Source organism: Dendropsophus ebraccatus, chromosome 3, assembly GCF_027789765.1.
Source record: "Dendropsophus ebraccatus isolate aDenEbr1 chromosome 3, aDenEbr1.pat, whole genome shotgun sequence".
Lineage (NCBI taxonomy): Eukaryota > Metazoa > Chordata > Amphibia > Anura > Hylidae > Dendropsophus > Dendropsophus ebraccatus.
The window spans coordinates 142,492,622-142,514,742 of record NC_091456.1 but is presented as its reverse complement, the minus strand read 5'-3'; the positions used below and the strand labels follow the sequence as shown (position 1 = coordinate 142,514,742).

The 22,121-nt window shown below is 41.8% G+C and overlaps 1 protein-coding gene across 2 annotated transcripts in view; it reads left to right on the top strand.

The window, feature by feature from the left end:
* The window catches only part of MAP1B (microtubule associated protein 1B), a 114,743-nt gene that overhangs the window by 74,060 nt on the left and 18,562 nt on the right, over positions 1-22,121 (top strand). For both annotated transcript variants that reach the window (XM_069962825.1, XM_069962824.1), the window contains exons 2-3: positions 370-471; positions 20,302-20,384. Coding sequence is in view for 1 of the 2 variants with exons in the window: in XM_069962824.1 (XP_069818925.1) it covers positions 370-471; positions 20,302-20,384 (185 nt within the window). In the remaining variant the exon portion in view is untranslated. The remainder of the gene's footprint in view (positions 1-369; positions 472-20,301; positions 20,385-22,121) is intronic.

The following is a 22,121-nucleotide window of genomic DNA, read 5'->3' as shown; positions in this document are numbered from 1 at the left end:
CAATAAGGCTCCGTTCACACGGAGCAAAATTGGTGGAATTCTGCGGCGGAATAATCCCGTCAGCCTCCGTGTCATATTGACAGTCTATGGGAGGCTGGCGCGCCTCCTCTCTCCACGCTGATGAATGTACATGTCCATTCTTCAGCGCGGAGGGAGGAGGCATGCGAGCCTCCCATAGACTGTCAATATGACACAGAGGCTGGCAGGATTTTGCAGAATTCTGCCAATTTTTCTCCGTGTGAACAGAGCCTAAGCTGCTTAATGCAGTTTTTTTTCCTTTGTACATGAAGGATACTTTTAATAAAGCAAATATTTCTTAACAATATGTTATTGAAAATTATTAAAATTGTCTTGTAATTTATTTTACAGGTATCCGATCATGGGACACAGACCTCATTGAATGCAACTTAGATCAAGAACTTAAGCTGTTTGTATCTCGCCACTCAGCGCGATTCTCTCCAGAAGTTAGAGGTGAGTGTCTGCTCTTGACATTAGATACATAGATGTGAATTCAAGTGTTTTTCTGCAATGTAAGGGATAATTCACACAGTGTTCTTACAATAGTCTTGCAACTAATGTGTATGGGAAAGTCCTTATTGTCACCAAGTGGCAGGTGTCAGGGACAACGAGGATGGGGAATGCTAGATTTCAAGGCCGATTCTTTGTTCTCATAGAGAGAAGCTGAAATTCATGAAAATCCATGAGTGCAGGTGTATATGCCGCACAAGCTATCTAAGGGGTAGGGACACTTTCAGGCTCCAATCATAGTAGCTTCTTGGCTTATATTCTTACCAGACGTATGGCAGGGCCAACTGAATACAATGAATACAAATCCTATATTATTGCAGATTACTCTATTCTTGCTGCTAGAAGGTGACACAACAGAGCGCAGCCCATAACTAATGTGAACACAGCCTTCTTGCTTATCTGCAATTTCAGGAGAATGTGCAGATTCTTGCAAAATGACATTACAGATGGCTAAACAGCTGGTATGTTCTGTATTAAATTATGGTCCACTGGCCTGGATCTTGGGGCTGTGGCATAGATTTATTACCTACAGCCCCTGACCATTCCCCAAGAGCAAGGCTTGTCAAGGATCTCTAATTGCCCCTTTTAGGTGTTCGGACCTTTTCAGTTTTTTTTTTTAATTGTTGAATAGACAGCCACAAACATAAATAGAGGACATCTATCAAGGAAACATGGAGACGTCTTTTTCAGATGTATTCCTTGCAATTAAAAAAGTGAATTTGCAAACTTGCCATTACTGTAGACTGTTGAATGGAATATAAATGTCATTGGTAGCCCTCTGCTTGTAACTTTGGTGGCAAGAAAAGGCAGCTGTAAGATTAGGAAGGTGATGGCATTTCAAGGACTTGCAAATGATTTTTATTATATGTGAGATTTAGTGCGGAATCATCAGGTCTGATGGTAATTAGGTCATCCATTGTTCATTGGATTGTTGGATGGGACTAATCCAACAAGCCTTTTGTTAGATGGGAATAATGCATTGCATATAAAACCATCTAGTATTAGAGTCATGCAGTATGCTAATGCACAATGACCTTATTATTATGTACATTGGAAATGAGAAGACTTTTTATCAGATAGCACTTGTCAATATGTTTAGGCCGATTCGGTAAGGTTCACACTGAAGGATAATCACTTTCTTTAAATAAGCAAAGAGATAGAGGTTCAGTTTGCTAAATTGCTTGTTCCTATATAAGTTTTAAATGGAAGTAAGATTTAAAAAATGGTATTGTATAAATCAGGTTTTTATTATACAGACATTTCCAGTTTTTTTTTATTCTGACACTTCAGGTTTGCTGTGTAGACTGGTTCAGAATCAGCAGAGCCATCTCATTCAGCTCTGAAAAACTATAAGAAACACATAAGGCTTTGCATTTAGCTTCCCTGCAAATTCCCTGGTATTCCAGGGAAGGGGACTGTACGCCATCACTTTCTGGATTTCCAATTTTTGATTAAGAACTAAAACATAAAAAACAAAGTGTTTTTAGGAGGACCTCTTTACTGTTAATGTGAAAATATATTCCCCAAGAAATAACAAGGCTGGATTCTGTTTTATTCACAATACTGTGCTGTATGCTACTCTGTTGTTTCTCCTAGAAATGTATGAATACATTGAAAACTGGGAGTTACCATTTCCCTTTGCCAAAAGGGTGTATCCCACCATTGTCCAATTCTGTTAGCACAGTTAGGACAGTGTGCAGGAACATCCACCTAGTTGTCCATGTATATATTTCTAGGAACAGAACAATGCTAATTGTTATATTATGGGAAATTTGGGGGGTGGGAGCTGTCACTTATATTCTCTCAAAGCAGGGATGAGGAACCTTCTATCCTCCAGCTGTTGCACAACTACCATTCCCATCATGCCTGGACAGCCAAAGCTTTAGCTGTCCAGACATGATGGGAATCGTAGTTTTGCAACAGCCGGAGAGCTGCAGGTTCCCTATCCTTAAACGGGTATTCCCTCCAAGAGCTAAAAAAATGAAATGCTCCCAATCCTAGCTTGTCTTACTCACCAAGTCCCCCTGAGAATTTTGAGCCGTCTCCCGTCTTTCTAGCTGCGTCCGATCCATAGTTACAAGTTTTTTAAAAAGCTGAACTATATCCAATACACACTACATACATAATACATCTCCCATAATGCAATGCAAGATATTGCAGAGTTGAGTGAGTTGCATTGCAGAGTTGAGTGAGCGACATAGCAGAGCCAATTGAATGATATAGCAGAGCCGATTGAATGATATAGCAGAGCCGGATGAGTGATATAGCAGAGCCGAATGAGCGATATAGCAGAGCCGATTGAGCGATATAGCAGAGCCTAATGAATGATATAGCAGAGCCGGATGAGTGATATAGCAGAGCCGAATGAGTGATATAGCAGAGCCGATTGAGTGATATAGCAGAGCCGATTGAGTGATATAGCAGAGCCGATTGAGTGACAGTAACAAATAGAAAGCTTCATATCTGGAAGCAGATGGCACAGACGGAGATTGGTACAGTGTGGTTGAATGCTGCTGCTGACGAGTATGAAGGGCAGGGGACTGCCGCCACTGCTGGTGATTCCCGGGGGGCTGGTATTCGGGTGCCGCAGGCACTGCTGGTCAGTCCGGGGGGGGGGGGGGGGAGCGAGTGCTGCAGTGCTGTCAGTCTGCTGCTGGAGTGTACCGGGGGGCAGGGGACTACCTCTGCTGGTGATTCCCGGGGGGGGGGGGGGGAGTGCTGCCGCAGCCGCGTTTGTGAGTCCTCGAGGGGAGCAGGTGTCGCCCTGGGAGGGTGAGCGGATGTCGCCGCCGTCATACCTCCCAACTTTTGCGAAGAGGGACGTGCGTGCCGCAGTCCCCATGGCGACCCTCCATAGCCACGCCCATAGCCACATAGTATCCAATCCCCCCATATAGTGCCCTACATAGTAGCCAATGCCCCCATATAGTGCCCCACATAGTAGCCAATGCCCTCATATAGTGCCCCACATAGTAGCCAATGCCCCCATATAGTGCCCCACATAGTAGCCAATGCCCCCATATATGCCCCACATAGTAGCCAATCCCCTATATAGTGCCCACATAGTAGCCAATGCCCCCATATAGTGCCCCACATAGTAGCCAATGCCCCCATATAGTGTGGCCCGACTTGAAAAACAACAAACCAGCAACTCACCTGTCCGCCGGTCCCAGCAGCTCCTCTCCCGGCAGAACACGCACTCCCATCATCCTCCGGAGCGGGCAGCGGGGTACAGAGACGCAGCCTGCGCCATGTGTCCTTGCAGCCTCTACAATACATGATAGACGCCACAGGACGCATCCGGCGCAGGCTGCGTCTCTGTACCCTGCTGGAGGATGATGGGAGTGCGCGTTCTGCTGGGAGAGAAGCTGCTGGGACCGACGGACAGGTGAGCCCCCCTGCCCAGCCCGCCACTGTGGCCCCACCAGAAAAACAACAAAGCGCTAACTCACCTGTCCGCCGGTCCCAGCCGCTCCTCTCCCGGCACAGCGCGCACTCCTGTCATCCTCCGGGGCAGGTAGCGGGGTATACAGACACTGACTGTGACGGAAGTGACCTGCAGCCTCTATCATGAACTAAAGAGGCTGCAGGACACATCCAGCACAGTCAGTGACTGTACCCCGCTGCCCGCGCCGGAGGATGATGGGAGTGTGCACTGTGCCGGAAGAGGAGCTGCTGGGACCAGTAAACAGGTAAGTTAGCGCTTTGTTGTTTTTCTGGTGTGGCCAGACTGTATGGAGTACACTGGGTGCTATGGCCACCGCTGACGCCAAGGGGGGGGGGGATGTCAGCCAGCGCTGCTCCCGCTGGTGAGTCCGGGGGGGGGGGGCGCAGGGGAGCGGGTATCGCCGCTGCTGCTGCTGCTGAGGCCGGCGGGGGGGGGGGGGGCGGGTGCCGCTGCTGGGAGGGTGAGCCGCAAGTGTTGTCCCGGGGGGGGGGGGATTGCTGGGGGGTGAGCGGGTGCCGCCGCTGCCGCTGTTTGTGAGTGGGGGTGGGGGGGATCGGGGGGTGTTTGCTGGCTGCTGGGTGCCGCTGAGTTCAGGGGGGGCTCGATCACCGGGACTGCTTGTCGGGGCCGCAGGTGAGCTCAGAGGTCGGGGGGCACAAAGTTGACCTGGGGGGAGGGAGACGGAAGACACTGAACAGCAGCTGTCAGTGTCCTCCCTCACTTCAGTGGACTGGGTTAGAAGCGCTAGCCCACCCCATTAAAGAGAAGGAGGACACGTGATGCCGTCTCAGAGGGTGCGGGCCAGGAGCAGGGAGCGTGTCGGAGTGGACTGAGATCTGATGATTCTATGCTATCCGTGGGGGTGGATGCATCTAGATAACAGCAAAACTGTGCAGAATCCATAATAACTTTATATTGGAAAGATGGAAAGCTACGGGTGGGCAGCGTATTAATGCAAAAATAATTTTGGGGGGAATACCCCTTTAATTTAAACAATAGTAAACAACAACCGTAACAACAACTATGTTGCTTTTTTACAATCTCTCTGTGTAAATGGACTGTTAGCAGGCAAAATGCTAAGCAGCTGTATCATACTATGTTTATAGAACAACATAAATAAGAGCTAGTATCTTCTAGACCTCCACAGCTGCTACCCTCCAGATTTACAGTATCTAATGGGATGTTTACTATGTCAGTGACTGTTGACATTGCGATCTTTGTTCGTTTCATGCTCCTCTAATACTATGTAAAAGTATAATTTTAGGGTAGGATTAAGACTTGATTCTCTTTGCTCTTGTTTATTATAACGCGCCAGGGCATGAAATTATACTCCTAGTTTTACTAATATATTTACATTATTCTTTGGTTGCACTGTTACTGAAATAGGAAGCTAGGAAAATTGTTTTAGCAAATTTTTGGAATGTACTAATTATTTATTTAGGCTTTAAGCCAAGTCCTTATTCAGCTAAAACACATTTCTGATTTCATGTGAAGGAGCTAAATGCGTTGATTACGTTCCAGTATTGGAAAGGGTTGGCTGCTACACAAGAACTGCATGTTATATACTCTACAGAGGCGTGTAGAGATAATAAAGAAGGACCATATAGCTACTAGCCCAACTCTTGTGGACAGCAGATATCCCATGGAAATAATGGGCTCCTATAACTAGATAGATAGATAGATAGATAGATAGGTAACGAAAGTAGATATAACAACATGGAACAAATATAAAACTTAATTCAAAATACTTGTGTATAACGTGATATGAAGAAAATAAAGTGATCATGGAATTTTTTTTCCAATATCTATAAAAAACTCATGTAAAAAATATATGTACCCCAAAATTGTTTCAAAACCAACTACAATCTGACCCATAAAAAAGTGGCTTAAGTAGTAAGTAGTGTAAGTATTAAAGGTCGCACAAAGTAAAATGAAAGTTAAATGTCTTTTTCAGTGGGTTGAGTTTTTGGAAAGAGAGGCATCATTTTTATGTTGTGGGAACATAGCCTAATAGTGAAATCTTGGGCAAAGACTGTCTTCTGCATCTGGTCCAATAGCTGTCCTTCTAGGAAACTTTTCAGGATAAAGTGTCCTATGTGTGTACATGGGGAGTTGAGTTATTTTCATTATATAACTTGTACATTAAATTTTTTTATCGGTTTTCCCCTCTGCATTCTCCTTCTATAATTTAAAGTTGTTCCCGAGTTACTGGGTGTAGATTAGCAGCTATGATGTCTCTAATACACTGCACACACAGAAGAGAACATTCTGCTCCTGTTTATTTTTGCAGCATAAAAGAAGCAGCAGCATGAAGAGCACTTTAGAGCAGTGCTGAGCAGTGTAAGCTGAGATCTTATACCTGACCTTATGTGGTCTCTCTGCAGTCTCTATTAGGGTCCTATTACACAGAGCGATTTTTAATGATTAACGACTAACGATAAATGATCGCAAACAAGATTGTTTATCGTTAACCTGAAATCGTTCACCATATTACACAGAAAGATGGTCATTAGATACGATCATTATTACGATCGTTATTGCGAACATTACTGTGATTGTTTATTCCTTCTGATCTCAGCAAAACAATGAACAATGTACAATTACACTGAACGATTTGTGAAAAAATGCGGAACTTGAGCGAACGAACATGGAATTACAGCAAAAGATTAATGATAATTTTACAGATCTAAATAAACGATCAATGACATACGAACGATTTTTCGAACGTTGTCTGCAATTACACAGAACAATAATCGTTTAAATTTGAATGATATAACGATTCTTCGCATGATAATCGTCCTGTGTAATAGGGCCCTTATTCTCTGCCTCACCTCAGCCATTCCCCCATTTTTTTCTCTCCCGTTCCTTCTACATAGTCTTCTGTAGGCAGCATGTAACCTGATTAGGGTAGTGATAGTCAATCTTCTCTCTCAAGATAGACTACAGCTGTTTCAGAGTGAATTAAGATGGGAGCAGGAAAGGAGTCTGATTAAAGGAGAAGCACTTTTATCTTGACAAAATATATAACAAATTGTATTAAATCACATGTACCATTGATTTGTACAAAATATGTTGAAATGACAATGACCATTTAGGGTCAGAAGAGACATTCTGGAGTCGTGTACTGCCCTCTCAGGCCCTGCAATAGAAATGTCATTTTTCTAGTAGTGTGCCTTTAATTCTGTTGCCACTATTATCCGGTCTGCCATGGCAGTAGCAGAAGTACATCCAATTCTGCACATCGCTACTAGGCAGTTTTTGGTTTGGCTGTAAAAATTGATGCTTCCTGTAAATACTGAAATTAGCAGTAAGAACAACAATGCAAGTTATTGTGCTTCTCTATAGTTACTGGTGCTAGAACGTACAGTACAATACATGGAGCATGCAGCAAATCCATTAGGCTATCTTTTAATAGTGTAATTGCATACTGTGCCCCCTCACATCTGGGAATACATTCCTTTATGTGCGTTCTCACAACAGATTTGCTCTGTGAATTATGGAGACTTGTTAATTATTTATAACCTTTTAAAAAAGTAAATTCCCCTTCATTATTGATGTTTCTTTAGCTGTACACTAAGTGCTGGGGCAGAGCGTCTCCCTCAGTAATGACTGTCACTGATCAAAGTGTACATCTATTTTTATATTAAGCATTAAGTGTTATCACTTGCAGAAGTTTGTAATGTCATGCATAGGAGGCTGGAAATATATTCAAATCTTACAGTCACAATAGGAACCAGACATTGGAGGAAAGGAGTATATAAAGTATTAGTCATGCACTGTCATTGGTTCTATTCTTAAAGGAGTCATGACTGATTAGATGGATCCGATTTTAGATAGATCTCAGCCCGTCTTAAGAGATCCCCTTGAATCTTAATGGGATCTGTCAGGGTTCCACCATATCAATCGGCAACAATAACACAGGATCCCAATACAAAATCCACTTAAGTGTATTGTCAGATGTTACAATGTCATATAATCTGTGAACTATAAGTTGCCTATGCCTAATGCTTCCTAAACCTTTTTACATCTTTATACATCATGCAATGACTTTCTATACTTTGCCACCATCTAATGGCAAAGCTGTAAAGTGCTTGGGAGACAGGTCCCATGGGCTTCAATTAGTCCATTAATCTTAATGGCAGATTTTACTAGAAACTGCGGGTGGAGTCTCCCTAGGCCAGCCTCCATTTTAGTAGAGGGTAGACTTCTGGTTCGGACCATTTTGGTCAGAGCTATCCAGCATCTCGTACTGTGCAGATGGAGTGAGAATATGGGACTTAGAAGGTCTTTCCACTTTAGTTAGGTTTACAGCCTTCCTTGTTGCTACTCTATAAGGGAGTAGACTAGCGACACTGGCATCCACTATATCACGGTAGACCAGAGTCTTCCTGCAACTTCCTCATACTACGGAGAACCAGTGTTATCTACCTTTCTATGGAACATTAGGAGAATTTCCTTCTTCAAAGGCTCTACATCTCCTGAGGAACCCTATGGTCCACACTTTAGGAATATCCAGTTACTTTTCCTGTCTGCCTGTGAGAAGAAGTGAATTCCAATTAAAAGTGGAAAAGCTTTCACATGAGACCCTTTGCTCATCTGATACTTAGGATAAGCCTCCAGCTGAAACCAGAGCTTTGTGGCTGACCAGTCACATCTCCACTAGACCTGCTTCCTTCCATTGGACACTGCAGTCCATCATTTGTGAGTATGTCAACTCTTTTAAAGTCACCCACCGGTAAAGATTCTCTTAATGAGGCTTATATGGATTGTTACTCTGACCTAAACTAAACAAGGCTAAAGGAGTTAACTTTCTTGCCAAAATTTCCCTGCATATATTTCCTGCCAGTCAGCTACTGTACCAAGGGAGTACATTTTTACATTTGCACCAAGTATTGCTGGCTATCACTGGCATTCTTTATTACACGCAAAACAGCACAGGAATCATATTGCCATACATCAGGCATATGACAATAGGTGTTCCATGGGGGTCTTACACAATCCATGTACAGACCGCTGCTATCTTCTATGGGCTCCCAGTACAATCTAAAGATCCCCTCTGCACTTATCCGCTCGCTGTCTGTGCATATAATAGTGTCGACAGCGAGCAGGGAACGAGGAGCAAGCGAACACTGACCCGACAAGTCGGCACTCGCTTGCTCCCGGATATCGCCCCATGTAATAGGGGCTTTAGAATTCAGTATGAAGTAAAGTTGTTCTTTATAGCCAGATCCTTATCAACTTATCATTATCTATTCTCTGTCCAGCGTGGAGCTTACAATAACAACCATTAGGGTATAAACCACTATCTTCCTGACATAATACGTAGCTCTCGCTCTATCACCAGCGTTATTGTGTCTTTTCTTCCCGTCCTTTGTTCCTTGCCACACACATTCCTGAAGACAGTTTAACTCAAGGGTACGGCTTAATTAGATCCCACTAAATCCAAATTATGGAGGATGATTTACATTTTATCCTTGTGGATTACAATCTGATGGAAACTATTAGCACTCAGCTAGTGACTTCCAGGCATTGTGCATTTAGAACAGCTTTCTTATGCCCTATGGGTTGTTTCTCCTTAACCATTTCGGTGCCGCCAGGACAAGTAATAATTGGCTGCAGTCTCTGCCGACATACTGCAATGATCGATTCCTGCTCGGGGCACAATGCTGTTATATAATATTATGCGACTAAATTATAGATATGCATCCTACAAGAACTGCTTATATAACTGAACTCTAGTGGAACCAACCGATGCAATGGTTAGTTGTGTTATCCCTTTTATGTTCCTACAATGTAAAAATAAGGCCAAAACAATAGCCGTTATTAATGATCAGGACGTTTTGCAACAACGGACGTTATTTGCCCTTATTTTTACATTGTGAGAACATAGCCTTACACAATATACAATGTATAAGTGTTATACTTTGTCCCATTTTCCCTTTTATCATACAGTGACGTGCTATCAGTAAGCAGTAATTACAAAAAATGAGCTCTTCTTATTACTTTTCTTTTTTTAGACGCTGTAAGATATGCTAATCTTCATAATAACATATAATTACACCCATTATAGGCTCTGTACAAGGCCTGGATATATATAGCCATCCATGTGTGCTACATAGATGCTGTAAATATATGGAATAACACCTAAAACTCCTAAAGACACAGAACCTGGCTGGTCCTACTCTAATCAATGGAAAAACTGAACCATTGTAAATAAGGTCGGGTTCACATCATGATTGTGTCCTCCATGGCATGTATATACCAGCAACCCAGCAGTCCGCTAGTGACTACATTTGGGCTTGGACCATAAGGCACACTTTGCAGCCCATTAGGGTCTGACCCCCAAACACTTGTATGTGAAAAAAACAACTCAAACATAGTTATTAGCTGTCTACTTTCCGGCCATTAATGTCTACCCGTGTCTCTGCTTGTGTACATCGGCATCCTATTTTGACAGGTTGCCAATGTACACGTTCCCCAGTTGTGATGTAAATGCACCCTACGTCGTCGCTTAGGTGGATTTACTAATTTTGGTGCATTGTATAAATGACCAAACAACCAAGCATGTGCCCGCTCATCGTCAGCTACCTCTCTAATATATAGATGTAAGGCAGCAACCCCCGGGCTTTGTGTGAATGTGTGTTTTCCACCTTGATGGCATTAGTTATATTTTTATCAGCTGTTTTTGGTCTGGGGTTATGTTGAGGCTTGTCACTCCACACACTTGCTGACAAGTGACAATATACAGATCTGACAGCTGATGGCTAGAAGGGAGCTCACCATCAGCGCATTTCAAGTATTAAAAAAAGAGAGATTTATTCTCTATTCTGTAATTCCATAATATGCAGCCACTGTGTGATAGGTATGGCCAGCTTTACTGAATTCTAACCTATGATACATTCATCAGACGGTTAGTGAAGTCATCATTCATTGATTTGGCCTTACTTCCATTCATTAGATGGGTTGTAGGTGCAGGTTATTGTGTCCTTGACCCTTCCTGCACTTTATAACATTACTGTAAGTGTTCTTACACCTGTCATCCTGACTGATGGACTGTGCTGATATAGCACTTAATGCAGGTAGATGAAGAGCAGACTAATACAAGGCTGGCCAAGAGCTGACACCATTAAACCACTGCATCCGGTATCTAAATGTGGAGACAGTATTGGGAAAGAAATGGAAGTTTAGGCAAGGCTATGTTTATTGATGAGTTTTGTGCTGTTTACTATATATATATATATATATATATATATATATATAGTGTTCTTTGAAATAGTCATAGTAGGTCACTTTGCTTAAAGACAGATTAGTTCTTTTCTGGCAGGCACATGCGCGGTGGAGATAGATGGACACTTAACCTTATGGGGTTTTGGCGCCAAGTTTGAATCTCCATGCTAGATTTAGCAGGCCTGGGTTTCCTGTCTATTAACTGTATCAGTGCTGATTGTAGGGTATGGGTATCTATGCAATGTCTTAGATGCCTTGGGCTTATTAGCGGTAGTGAAATAGAGTAGCTGGATGTGTTTCAGGGCTTCCCTTAGCCCCTTCTTTAGCAGCTTGAGAATAATAGTTTTACCATTACCTCAAAGAACACCAGCAAGTCCTGAGACCCCAACACTGACTATACAATCTGATAGAAAAAGCATATCAGCAGTGATCATTAATTGTCTTTCCCAATATAGACAGCCATTTATATACAAAATTAGCCATATGCCACTATGGGCTTTGTCACTATGTTCGTACAACATTAAAGGGGTACTCCAGCGGGGGGGGGCACTTTTTTGCTGGGACCTGGGAGGAGGTGGCTGAGGGAAAAGACGTCCACTCACCTCCCCGGTTCCAGCGGCAGGTCCCGCATCGCGGCGCTCCGGTGCCTGGCCGCTTCCAGGTGTCTGACGCGGGCCCGAGACGTGACGTCTCAGGTCCGCTCAGCCACTCAGTGAAGGAGGCAGGATCCATTTCAAGTCCGCTCAGATCCTGCCTCTGTCACTGAGTGGCTGAGCGGACCTGAGATATTACGTTTTGGGCCCGCGTCAGACACCTGGAAGCGGTCGGGAAGCGGGCACCGGAGCGTCGTGATGCAGGACCCGCCGCTGGAACCGGGGAGGTGAGTGGACGTCTTTTCCCTCAGCTACCTCCTCCCCGGTCCCAGCGAAAAAGTGCCCCCCCCACTGGAGTACCCCTTTAATTATTTAAATACAATATCATCTTTATATCTCTATTTTGTCTATAACATTTTAATATTATTCCTTTTTTTAATTATTATTTTATCATTTTATTTTTTTTGTTCATTTTTTATTTCCATGATGCACATCTTATAACTTATTTTTAGGGGTTGATCAATGAATGTATTATTCTTTTGTATGCTCTTAACATTATATATATTATTCTCTATCTTTTGAACTTTGACCTTTTACACACAGTTTTTCATTTCATCTTCCACTATCCCTTTGGGTATAAGGGAACCAAGGGTAACCTTGGGCGTTAGTGACCTTAGCAGTAGATCTCACACTACCCACTATATTAAATGACTAATAGCTTAACATTGTGGCTTTAACCTCAAACAGAGAAAAGAAAATGATCTTAATACTGGCGTTTCCATGTCCAGTAGAGACAAAAATTGTCACCTCATTATTTGCTTTTCTAAAACAAATAGCGGTACAAGCCTAAAATACAAATTAGTCTGAAGCTGGAAGGATGGAACTTAAAGACTTTACCTTACGTAGCTTACTTAAAGGGTACCTCACATTTTGTATATAGAACTGGTGGAGGCATCATAGCCTTGCATTGTAAGTCTATTACATTTCAAGTCTATGGTGCTTCTGGCACTTCTGTACAGCACTCATTTTAGGAGCAGGCTATGAACCTGCCAGGATTGTGAAAGGGTATCCTACCACACAACCTTTAAAGAAAACATGGCATCAACTAAAGAATTAGTAAGTAAAAACAATTAAAACCCCTTTAAGATGGAAACATATCACTGAGTGGCAGCTGGCGTAAAATTTGTTGCAAGTATAAACAAAATGGAAGGTGTCAAAGTGTCAGCATAGGAAACTCAAACCAATATGCATTGACTATAGAAAATGCTCGACAAAACAGTGAAAAACAAATGAAGCGGGAATCAGTGTTTGTAACAGATCTGTAAGATATTTTGTGAATGAGATTTATACATAGAAAGGCTAAATGCAAGCCAGCATTATTATCTAAAAAGGTGAAAACAAGATATGATGTCACATAACTCTACTAGTCACATTACCCTACTAGGTAATCTTGCTGCAGAGTCGAAGTCTTTTTTTAAGGGAAGGTATATATTTATGACATGGCCTGGAAACAGTCCAGATAAATTCAGCTGAAATTCTACAAAAACATAACTTTTGGGCAAACTGGGAATCTTGGAAGCAACTTGATGTGGAATATTATTTATCATTATTGAAGTCTTAAAGGGGTACTTATTATTTCAAATCACACTGGAAAGAATACCCCACTTCCTGCAGGACATACAGCAGCTGATAAGTTCTGGAAGACTAGATCTTTTTCAATAGAATTCATTTCCAAATCTGTATAACTCTCTGACACCAGATGATTTAAAATATATATGTTTTTTGCCAGAGTACCCCTTTAAATGGGTACTGGGCTTTGCTCCATGCTCATTCTTTCTGTGACATGTCCTTTTTTTAATACCCTTTAAAGCAAGGGTGGAGAACCTCTGGCCCTTCAGCTGTTGTAAAATGTCAATTCCCATCATGCCTGAAGAGCCAAAGCCAAAACTTTGGCAGTCAATGTATGATAGTATTTGTAGTTTTGCAACAACTGGAGGGCCAAAGTTACCCCACACATGCTTTAAAACATTATTACTGTTTCTGTTCCCTGTGTCCATTCATATTTTTTATTATCCTACATTGACCCCATAGACATGAATAATGTACATAGACGTTATTGGCTCTCTCATCAATATATTTTAAAGGATAAATCATTCAGCTCTGGCCTTGAGAATTAATTAAAGGTTCTATACATTTCTAGGGACCGTGATGAAATGCCGGGAAACATCAATAGGCATAAAAATAAATAATCTTGCTGACTGGCGGAAGCTCCAGGGTACTGTACACTTTCTATGGTGTATGTTCATGCTGACAGTTTTAATGGAGCCTATGTTCTTTAATGGGATAGGATTTCAATAAAAGCTTTCCCATGAATTTTTACTGTACTGTAATAGAGCCGTAGAGAAAAAAGAATATTAAAGCTGTCGTGTCATAAAAGGTATACAAATAAACTTTATAGTCTGTATAAGAGATGCGGTATCTATAAATTCAGTGTTTGTGAGTTTGTTCTCCTATAAGCTACAGTGATCCTGCCCAGAGAACCAGATCCTAAAGTGCTCCACTGTCTACCACCTCCAGCAGGTCTTCTACATCATAGTGTAATTGAACCTGGCCCTGATTCATTCACCCCATCTGCTTTACACAGACTGTATGTTATTAGTTTTACTTAATGCATGTTACACAAGAAATCAATATATTACTTAGACCATTGTAAAGAGGAAGGCAGACTGAGCTGAATGGACTCCGGTCTCAAGGGAGGAAGAAGAAAGTATAGTGGTAATCACATTAAAAAGCACAGAGTCAATACAGTAGTTGCAGGAAATGTAATTATACAGTGCACTCTATTGTTCATGTGCTGTGTGTTCAGCCAAGCGTTGCTCAAGTAAATAGATGTGGACATGGTGCATGCAAGGTCTGCTGGGTGTACAGCTAGGTGAGCTCAGATTATAGAACAGGGCAGCAATGGAAGCATGAACATGTAGAGGGAGATTTATTAACCCTTTCAAGCAAAAGTCAGTAAATTTACTAACCTGCTTCAGATGCTCACTATTTAGACAAACAGTGACCGGAAGCTGCAACTAAACTTTCAGCTGATAGCTGACAGTTTAGTGTAACTGCCACTGGACCCCCAAAGGGGGTCCAGCATCAGCAATTGCTGGCTTTGGTGGATCAGTAACGGTAATTGGTTTTGTAAAAAACACATAGGATTACATTGGAATCTCTGGAAAGAAAATGCAAATGTTAACTTTTCACTCTTACTTTGCAGTTATTCCTGTGAAATGCAGAAAGGGTTAAATAACTGAATGAATGTAAATTTAAATACTTGAAAGAGTGAAGATTTCAAAATGGGTTGAATTGTGGGGGGTTTTAGTATACAGGCCTCTAAAATATACTCCAAAACTGAACTGGTGCCTAAAGAATTTCTGAGTTTGAAATTTTCACGAACATTTTGAAAATTGCTACTAAACATTTACGGCCTCTAACATCCCAAATAAGTAAAAGCATGTTCACCAAATGCTTTTAAAATAAAGTAGACATGTTATAGATATGAATTAATAAATAATGAATGTACACTCACCGGCCACTTTATTAGGTACACCATGCTAGTAATGGGTTGGACCCCCTTTTGCCTTCAGAACTGCCTCAATTCTTCGTGGCATAGATACAACAAGGTGCTGGAAGCATTCCTCAGAGATTTTGGTCCATATTGACATGATGGCATCACACAGTTGCCGCAGATTTGTCGGCTGCACATCCATGATGTGAATCTCCCGTTCCACCACATCCCAAAGATGCTCTATTGGATTGAGATCTGGTGACTGTGGAGGCCATTTGAGTACAGTGAACTCATTGTCATGTTCAAGCAGAAATCGAGAGTCATCAGACCAGGCAACGTTTTTCCAATCTTCTACTGTCCAATTTCGATGAGCTTGTGCAAATTGTAGCCTCAGTTTCCTGTTCTTAGCTGAAAGGAGTGGCACCCGGTGTGGTCTTCTGCTGCTGTAGCCCATCTGCCTCAAAGTTCGACGTACTGTGTGTTCAGAGATGCTCTTCTGCCTACCTTGGTTGTAACGGTTGGCTATTTGAGTCACTGTTGCCTTTCTATCAGCTCAAACCAGTCTGCCCATTCTCCTCTGACCTCTGGCATCAACAAGGCATTTCCGCCCACAGAACTGCCGCTCACTGGATGTTTTTTCTTTTTCGGACCATTCTCTGTAAACCCTAGAGATGGTTGTGCGTGAAAATCCCAGTAGATCAGCAGTTTCTGAAATACTCAGACCAGCCCTTCTGGCACCAATAACCATGCCACGTTCAAAGGCTCTCAAATCACCTTTCTTCCCCATACTGATGCTCGGTTTGAACTGCAGGAGATTGTCTTGACCATGTCTACATGCCTAAATGCACTGAGTTGCCGCCATGTGATTGGCTGATTAGAAATTAAGTGGTAACGTGCAGTTGGACAGGTGTACCTAATAAAGTGCCCGGTGAGTGTAGTATTACTATTTTCCTTATTGGCAGAGACTTTCAAATGTAGAGAATGCGCTTTTTTTTTACATTTTTAACAACATTTTGGAGTTATTCACAAAAAAATTCTAAAGCTATCAACTCAAATTTACCACTCACATAAAGTAGAATATGTAACAAAAAACAATCTTGGAATCAGAAGGATTAGTAAAAGCATTCCCAAGTTATTGATGAATAAAGTGACACAGGTCATATTCATAAAATTTGCCTTGGTCCTGAAAGGGTTAAACATGGGGGGAGATCAACCATGGTATCAAACATGGTGTAAGCTGAAACTGGCTCAGTTGCCCCTAGCAACCAATCAGATTTCACCTTTAATTTTCCAAAAAGTCTGTTAGGAATGAAAGGTGGAATCTGATTGGTTGCTAGGGGCAACTGAGCCAGTTTCACTTTACATTATGTTTGATAAATGCTCCCTCTTAGTTCTTCATGTAAGGCCCCACTTTTTCCATAAGGCTGTACATTAGCAAAATGTAAAATAAAATATACAGTAAATATGAATAAAATAGAAATATGTTATCAGTGGCCCATTAGATAACAATGGGCTTCACATCTGTGACTATGTTTGCTCCATTTTCTGTGCATAGCTCACCCCATTGAAGTCAATGGGCCTACTCACAAGATGTAATAACTGTATGTCAGAAGTAGTGTTGAAACAGGAAAAGTTATAGTCTAAATAGAGACAGTCCGGGTATGATATTCTATCTTAGTGACAGTGGGTGATGGTAATGTAAAATTAAAGCTATGTGCCTCCTGTAATACATATAAGTATTCAAATGCCTTGAGGCTACAGGGGAAAAATTAGCCTTGTAACTCTGATATTGTGTTTTATCGCTGACCAGACACATCAAATAACTTTAACCTGCTATAGTCTTCAGCTCTCCCATAAACATGATGTTCAACTTACCAACATATGCATGGAGCTGACCGGCTGGCCTCCAATGAGTTGTCCCATGAATATTAGATTGTGATCATTTGTATGAGCGATCCCATAGGACTTTAAGAGGCCATGTTGCGGCCAAAGTCTTGTGTGTATGGTGAGATTAACAAGTATGGCAGGCTTTACTACCAAATGGCCTACCTAAGGCCATTGTCCCTGGATTCTGTAGATTCACAATCAGTTTTCTGCCAGTGTTCAAGTGTTTTCTCCCAACTAGAATAGTGATTTAGAACCATGAAACAAGGACTGTCCCCCTTATTATAAAGATGGCCTGCTAGTTGATAGATTTTTTTCTTATTTGACAATGGGGCGGGAAGAAGCCACCAGGGACCACCTCAGTGACTCAATGCCCCATTCCCACATGGTTTGCCAACTATGATTCCTCTGAAACATTATCGAATTTAAGCGTGAATCATACTCCACTATTATAAGGAAACAGTGCCTGATTTATGCAGCATGAAAGTGATTAAAGATTACCTATATTTCACCCAATGACTGTGTTAGTCTGATGTGAATATTGCTCTTTTTCCCTTTTTTATATTAACATAAAAATACAAAATGTCCCTGAGACAAAGAATTGAAGGGGAGAAGATGTAACGCTATAAATTCACCCATAGTAAGAATTTGACCTTAATACTAGGAATGGTTAATAACAATAACGGAGCAGTTAAATAAAGCTACAAGCCTCAGCCCTAGTAGAACTTGAAAGAATACATTGATTTATTTCCCCGCTCTTACTGTCATCTACTTTCATAGTTCATTAAACTTTTGCCAGCTCTTTCTGAAAAGTCTGAGCTGTAAACTGACTGTAGATGGACAGATAAATCCCCAGGATCAGTCCTACTTCATTCCCAGGCTGCATCATTGGAGCTCGATTCTTCCCATTTCTTTGGAAACTTCAATTTCTAGTGATATTTTTACTACCTAGAAAAGACCATCTATATCCAGAAACAGCGCCTCTCTTTTCCACAGGCTGTGTCTGTTTTTACAGCTCAGTCTCATCACTTGACTGATGATGCAATGCTAGATTTAGCCCATGGACAGAAAGTTTTTCTAGTCCTTGCCAACTCCTTTAGTAATACCTCTGTTCTCAAACATAATCAGTTCTGGAAGGTTGTTCCAGAAACGAGTGGTTTGAAAACCAAGCCGTGTGTTCCCATACGGGACAATGGAAATTTCTTTGTTTTTTAAACTCCATGGGTCAGATGCAGAACGCCCGTCCTAAGGGAGTTCCCCTCAGCTGAGAGAAGCAGGAGCACGGTTTAAACAGTCACCCGCTCCCGCCTCTCTCTTTCTGCTGCGGGGAACACAGAGCGGGGATTCCTGCTCTGTGGGAGCATAGCAGGGAAAAGCGACTGTCTCGTAATATAGATGGCCACTAATAATGATTATGCTCATTATTAGTGGCTATCAGGGGCAGATTAACTTTATTATAGGCCCTGGGCTGTTCACCAAGCCTGTGCTCCCCCCACCCCACCCCACCATAACAATGGCGGCAGTAGCGTGATGTTCATAGAACAGGATAGATAATATCATGATGCCTTGATCTGTGCAAAATTGTGGTAAAAAAGCTGAGATTTTTTGCAAATCATGGCAGAACTGTAGCCAGGAGACAATACACTACTAAAAGTATAAGTCTTTTTGGGTGGCTGTGGGCCCCCCAGGAGCTCAGGGCCCCGGGCTATCGCCCGAAAGGGACCTATTATAATCCACTACTGGTGGCTATCTTTATTGGGAACATAATTCCAATGTGTCCATTTATAAATTCAAATCCTAACTAGTACATTGTCTGCATGGGGTTTTTATGCTCTTACTATGCTTGTGTGTGTTTTCTACAGATACTTCAGTTCCCTGCCACACGCCAAAACATTCTTATAGGTTAGAAAAGCAGTCTAGGAAAAAAGTTTATTTTTCTAATATATAGTTAAGGATCTTGTGTATGCCTCATGTTTCTCAGATGCCTCTGACAGAGCAGTTGGGGAGTCAACAGCTGGTGGGGACGGCAGGTTGGACACCCCTGCTTTATACTATAGTGTATTAGGCTATGTTTACATTTGGTATGAGACCAGCCGTTCCGTGACCGGCCCGGGTAACAGAACAGCTGGTCTCAGAAAAGATCATCCCGGCTGGTACTGCAGTACCGGCCGGGTGATCTTTAGCGCCGCTGAGTTTTGATGCGGGCGCATTCGTGCGCGCCTGCATCAGAACTCCACAATGCACACAATAGTGTCAACTGACAGGGTTTTCTGCGGGCACTATTTAGTGAATAGCGGCCGCAGAAAGCTGACATGTCAGTTTCTCGTGGCGCCGCTAGGGATCCCAGCCGCAGTGAATACCATGTGTATGCACTCCTGCCGGGATTCCCTCAGCCTGCAGCACTACGTAAGTACCGCAGAATTTCTGTGGAACTTGGGTAGTGTGAACATAGCCTTATACTGTATAAGATAAAGTTGCAACCTGTCTTGCAACACACAGCACACTACAGAATCTACTGACAGCACATGGCAGAGGCCAAAATAGGATCAGGTGAAGTGTAGAACTCTAACTTTTCAGTGGAAGGACTTTCCTACTTCCATAAATCCTAGTTCAATAGTGATAGAAGAAGCATCCTATAAATAGACATACAGAACAGGTCAAGGGAGCCTGAGAGCCACCAGGAGTAATCTTATGATGATATCATTATTATTATTATTATTATTATCATTATCATTATCATTATCATTTTTAATACTTGAAATCACAATTTACCACTGTATATGTATAAACAAATGTGGTATTTCTCCGGCAAGCTTTAGGCCTCATGCACACAGCCATATTACATATGTCTGGATATTGCACCCATAGAGTAAAAAGTAAGCAATGTGCCTTCAGTTTTTACATGCAAGCCACAGGTAAAATATGATGCCCTGTGTGCCTTGGGTGCTATGTGTAGGAGCTTAATAGGTATATCATATGGTAAGGCATAGAATTTGTTCCTGACCTTGGCTATTAATATGTTGGTTAACATCTGTTGTTTTTTTTTCTTCATTTATTTTCTGCAGGTCAAAAAATCCTTCACCATCGGAGTGATGTTTTAGAAACAGTTGTCTTAATCAACCCGTCAGATGAAGCCGTCAGCACAGAAGTAAGTATGGTATCTGCTAAATCCATTGTATATTGTATTATGCCTTCTGCGCAACCCTTGACCTTCAGAGCTGCACTCTGCTTAAAGCTATTAAACCAGTGTATAATACAAAATGTGAGTACAATATAGCTTGAGACTATTAAAGTTACTTAATATTAGTTTACAGTATCTTAAATTTAAACATATGGAGACATTTGCATTGCATCTATACAGCTAATTTTTTTACTTTGATTTTTAACATTACTTTTGCTTCTGTTACCTCTTTATTTAGTATTCTGTTACCTCCTATTTAGTAACTGTAAGCTCATATGACCTAACAAACAAATATGGAGGCTCTACCTGGATATAATTCTATGGGGGGTGCCACTATATGTCCAGAATAAATCAGTAATAGACCAAGGAAGAAGAAAGCTGGACACACTATACAAGCGCACACCACAGGTATAAAGTATGAAAAAATATCAAATTTTATTTAAGCAAAAACACCAAACACTTAATTAAAAACATCTAAAACGTTCCCATAAGGAACACAAAAATGATCAAGGTTGACCCACATACAATATAAATAGCGGGTCTAAACCCTACAGGGGATTGGATGCACAGAATAATGCAACCATGACCGGAGCTACCAAACATATAGACAAATATTGAATGGTAAAAAGCCTGCACATATATAGATGGAAAGATTACAGGAAAGAACCATGATATTAAATACTACAATACTACCTGAAAACATATATTAAGTGCAAAGCAATAATAAATGGCATAAACAATAGTAGCAAGAAGGCCTATCGCCCAAATGGAACAAGATAGACCCCACTGACGCCTAAGGTAGCTCAAACGGTCATGGAATAATCACCCCTGACAGAAGACTCCACGCGTATCGTCACCCTCCGGTGACTTCGTCAGGAGTAAGGATCAGAGTCCAGTGTTCCTATATATACCTTCATATATTAGTGCATGATTACATACATGATTACATGATTAAAGCGGCCCCATGATTTACCTGGCGGTTAGAAAGTGGTGCGACCCGTTGCCAACATGGCCGCTGGTAGCGTGTGCAAATCTCGTCTGCGCATGACCAGTTGCTATCGGCGTCGTCACGTGAACACACCAGTCACGTGCCCGACGCGTCATAATACTGGCGCATGCACGAAAACTTAGAATAATGAAGTGTAAAGAGATGGACGGGAAAGGATTACCAAAATTTACACGTCTTTGTACATATGTATATATTTGTGTTGTTGATCACATATCACAATACACAGTTTTTTGTCTGTCCGTTTATTATGTTTTCCTGGGCACTTTAATAGAGCAGGGACTGCCATCGTGGTTGGGGCCACCCTGTTAAGGAGGTGGGCACCCCCAAAAGGTAGGGAAAGACTGTATCTAGGAAGGCAGGGCTCACCTTACCTGTGTCTCCCCCCTATATATCAGCATTTACAATCAATAAACTGCCACCCTGCTTTATATGTACAGCACTTTTTATGTTTATTCAACACTTATGAACATAGATGTATTTTTTGTGAGGCGAATCCCTCTTTTAGATGGTTTATAATAAAAGTTATTTTTTAATGTCATTAGACTAACGGTGGTGCCGCTTCTTCTGTGAGATTATATACAGGACCAGCAGATTACCACTTGTGGTGTACAGTATTGCACATTGTCCAAACATTCAGCACCATGTAACTTGATGTTCTATGGTCTTCATAATATTTAATACCTGTTATTTGTGTT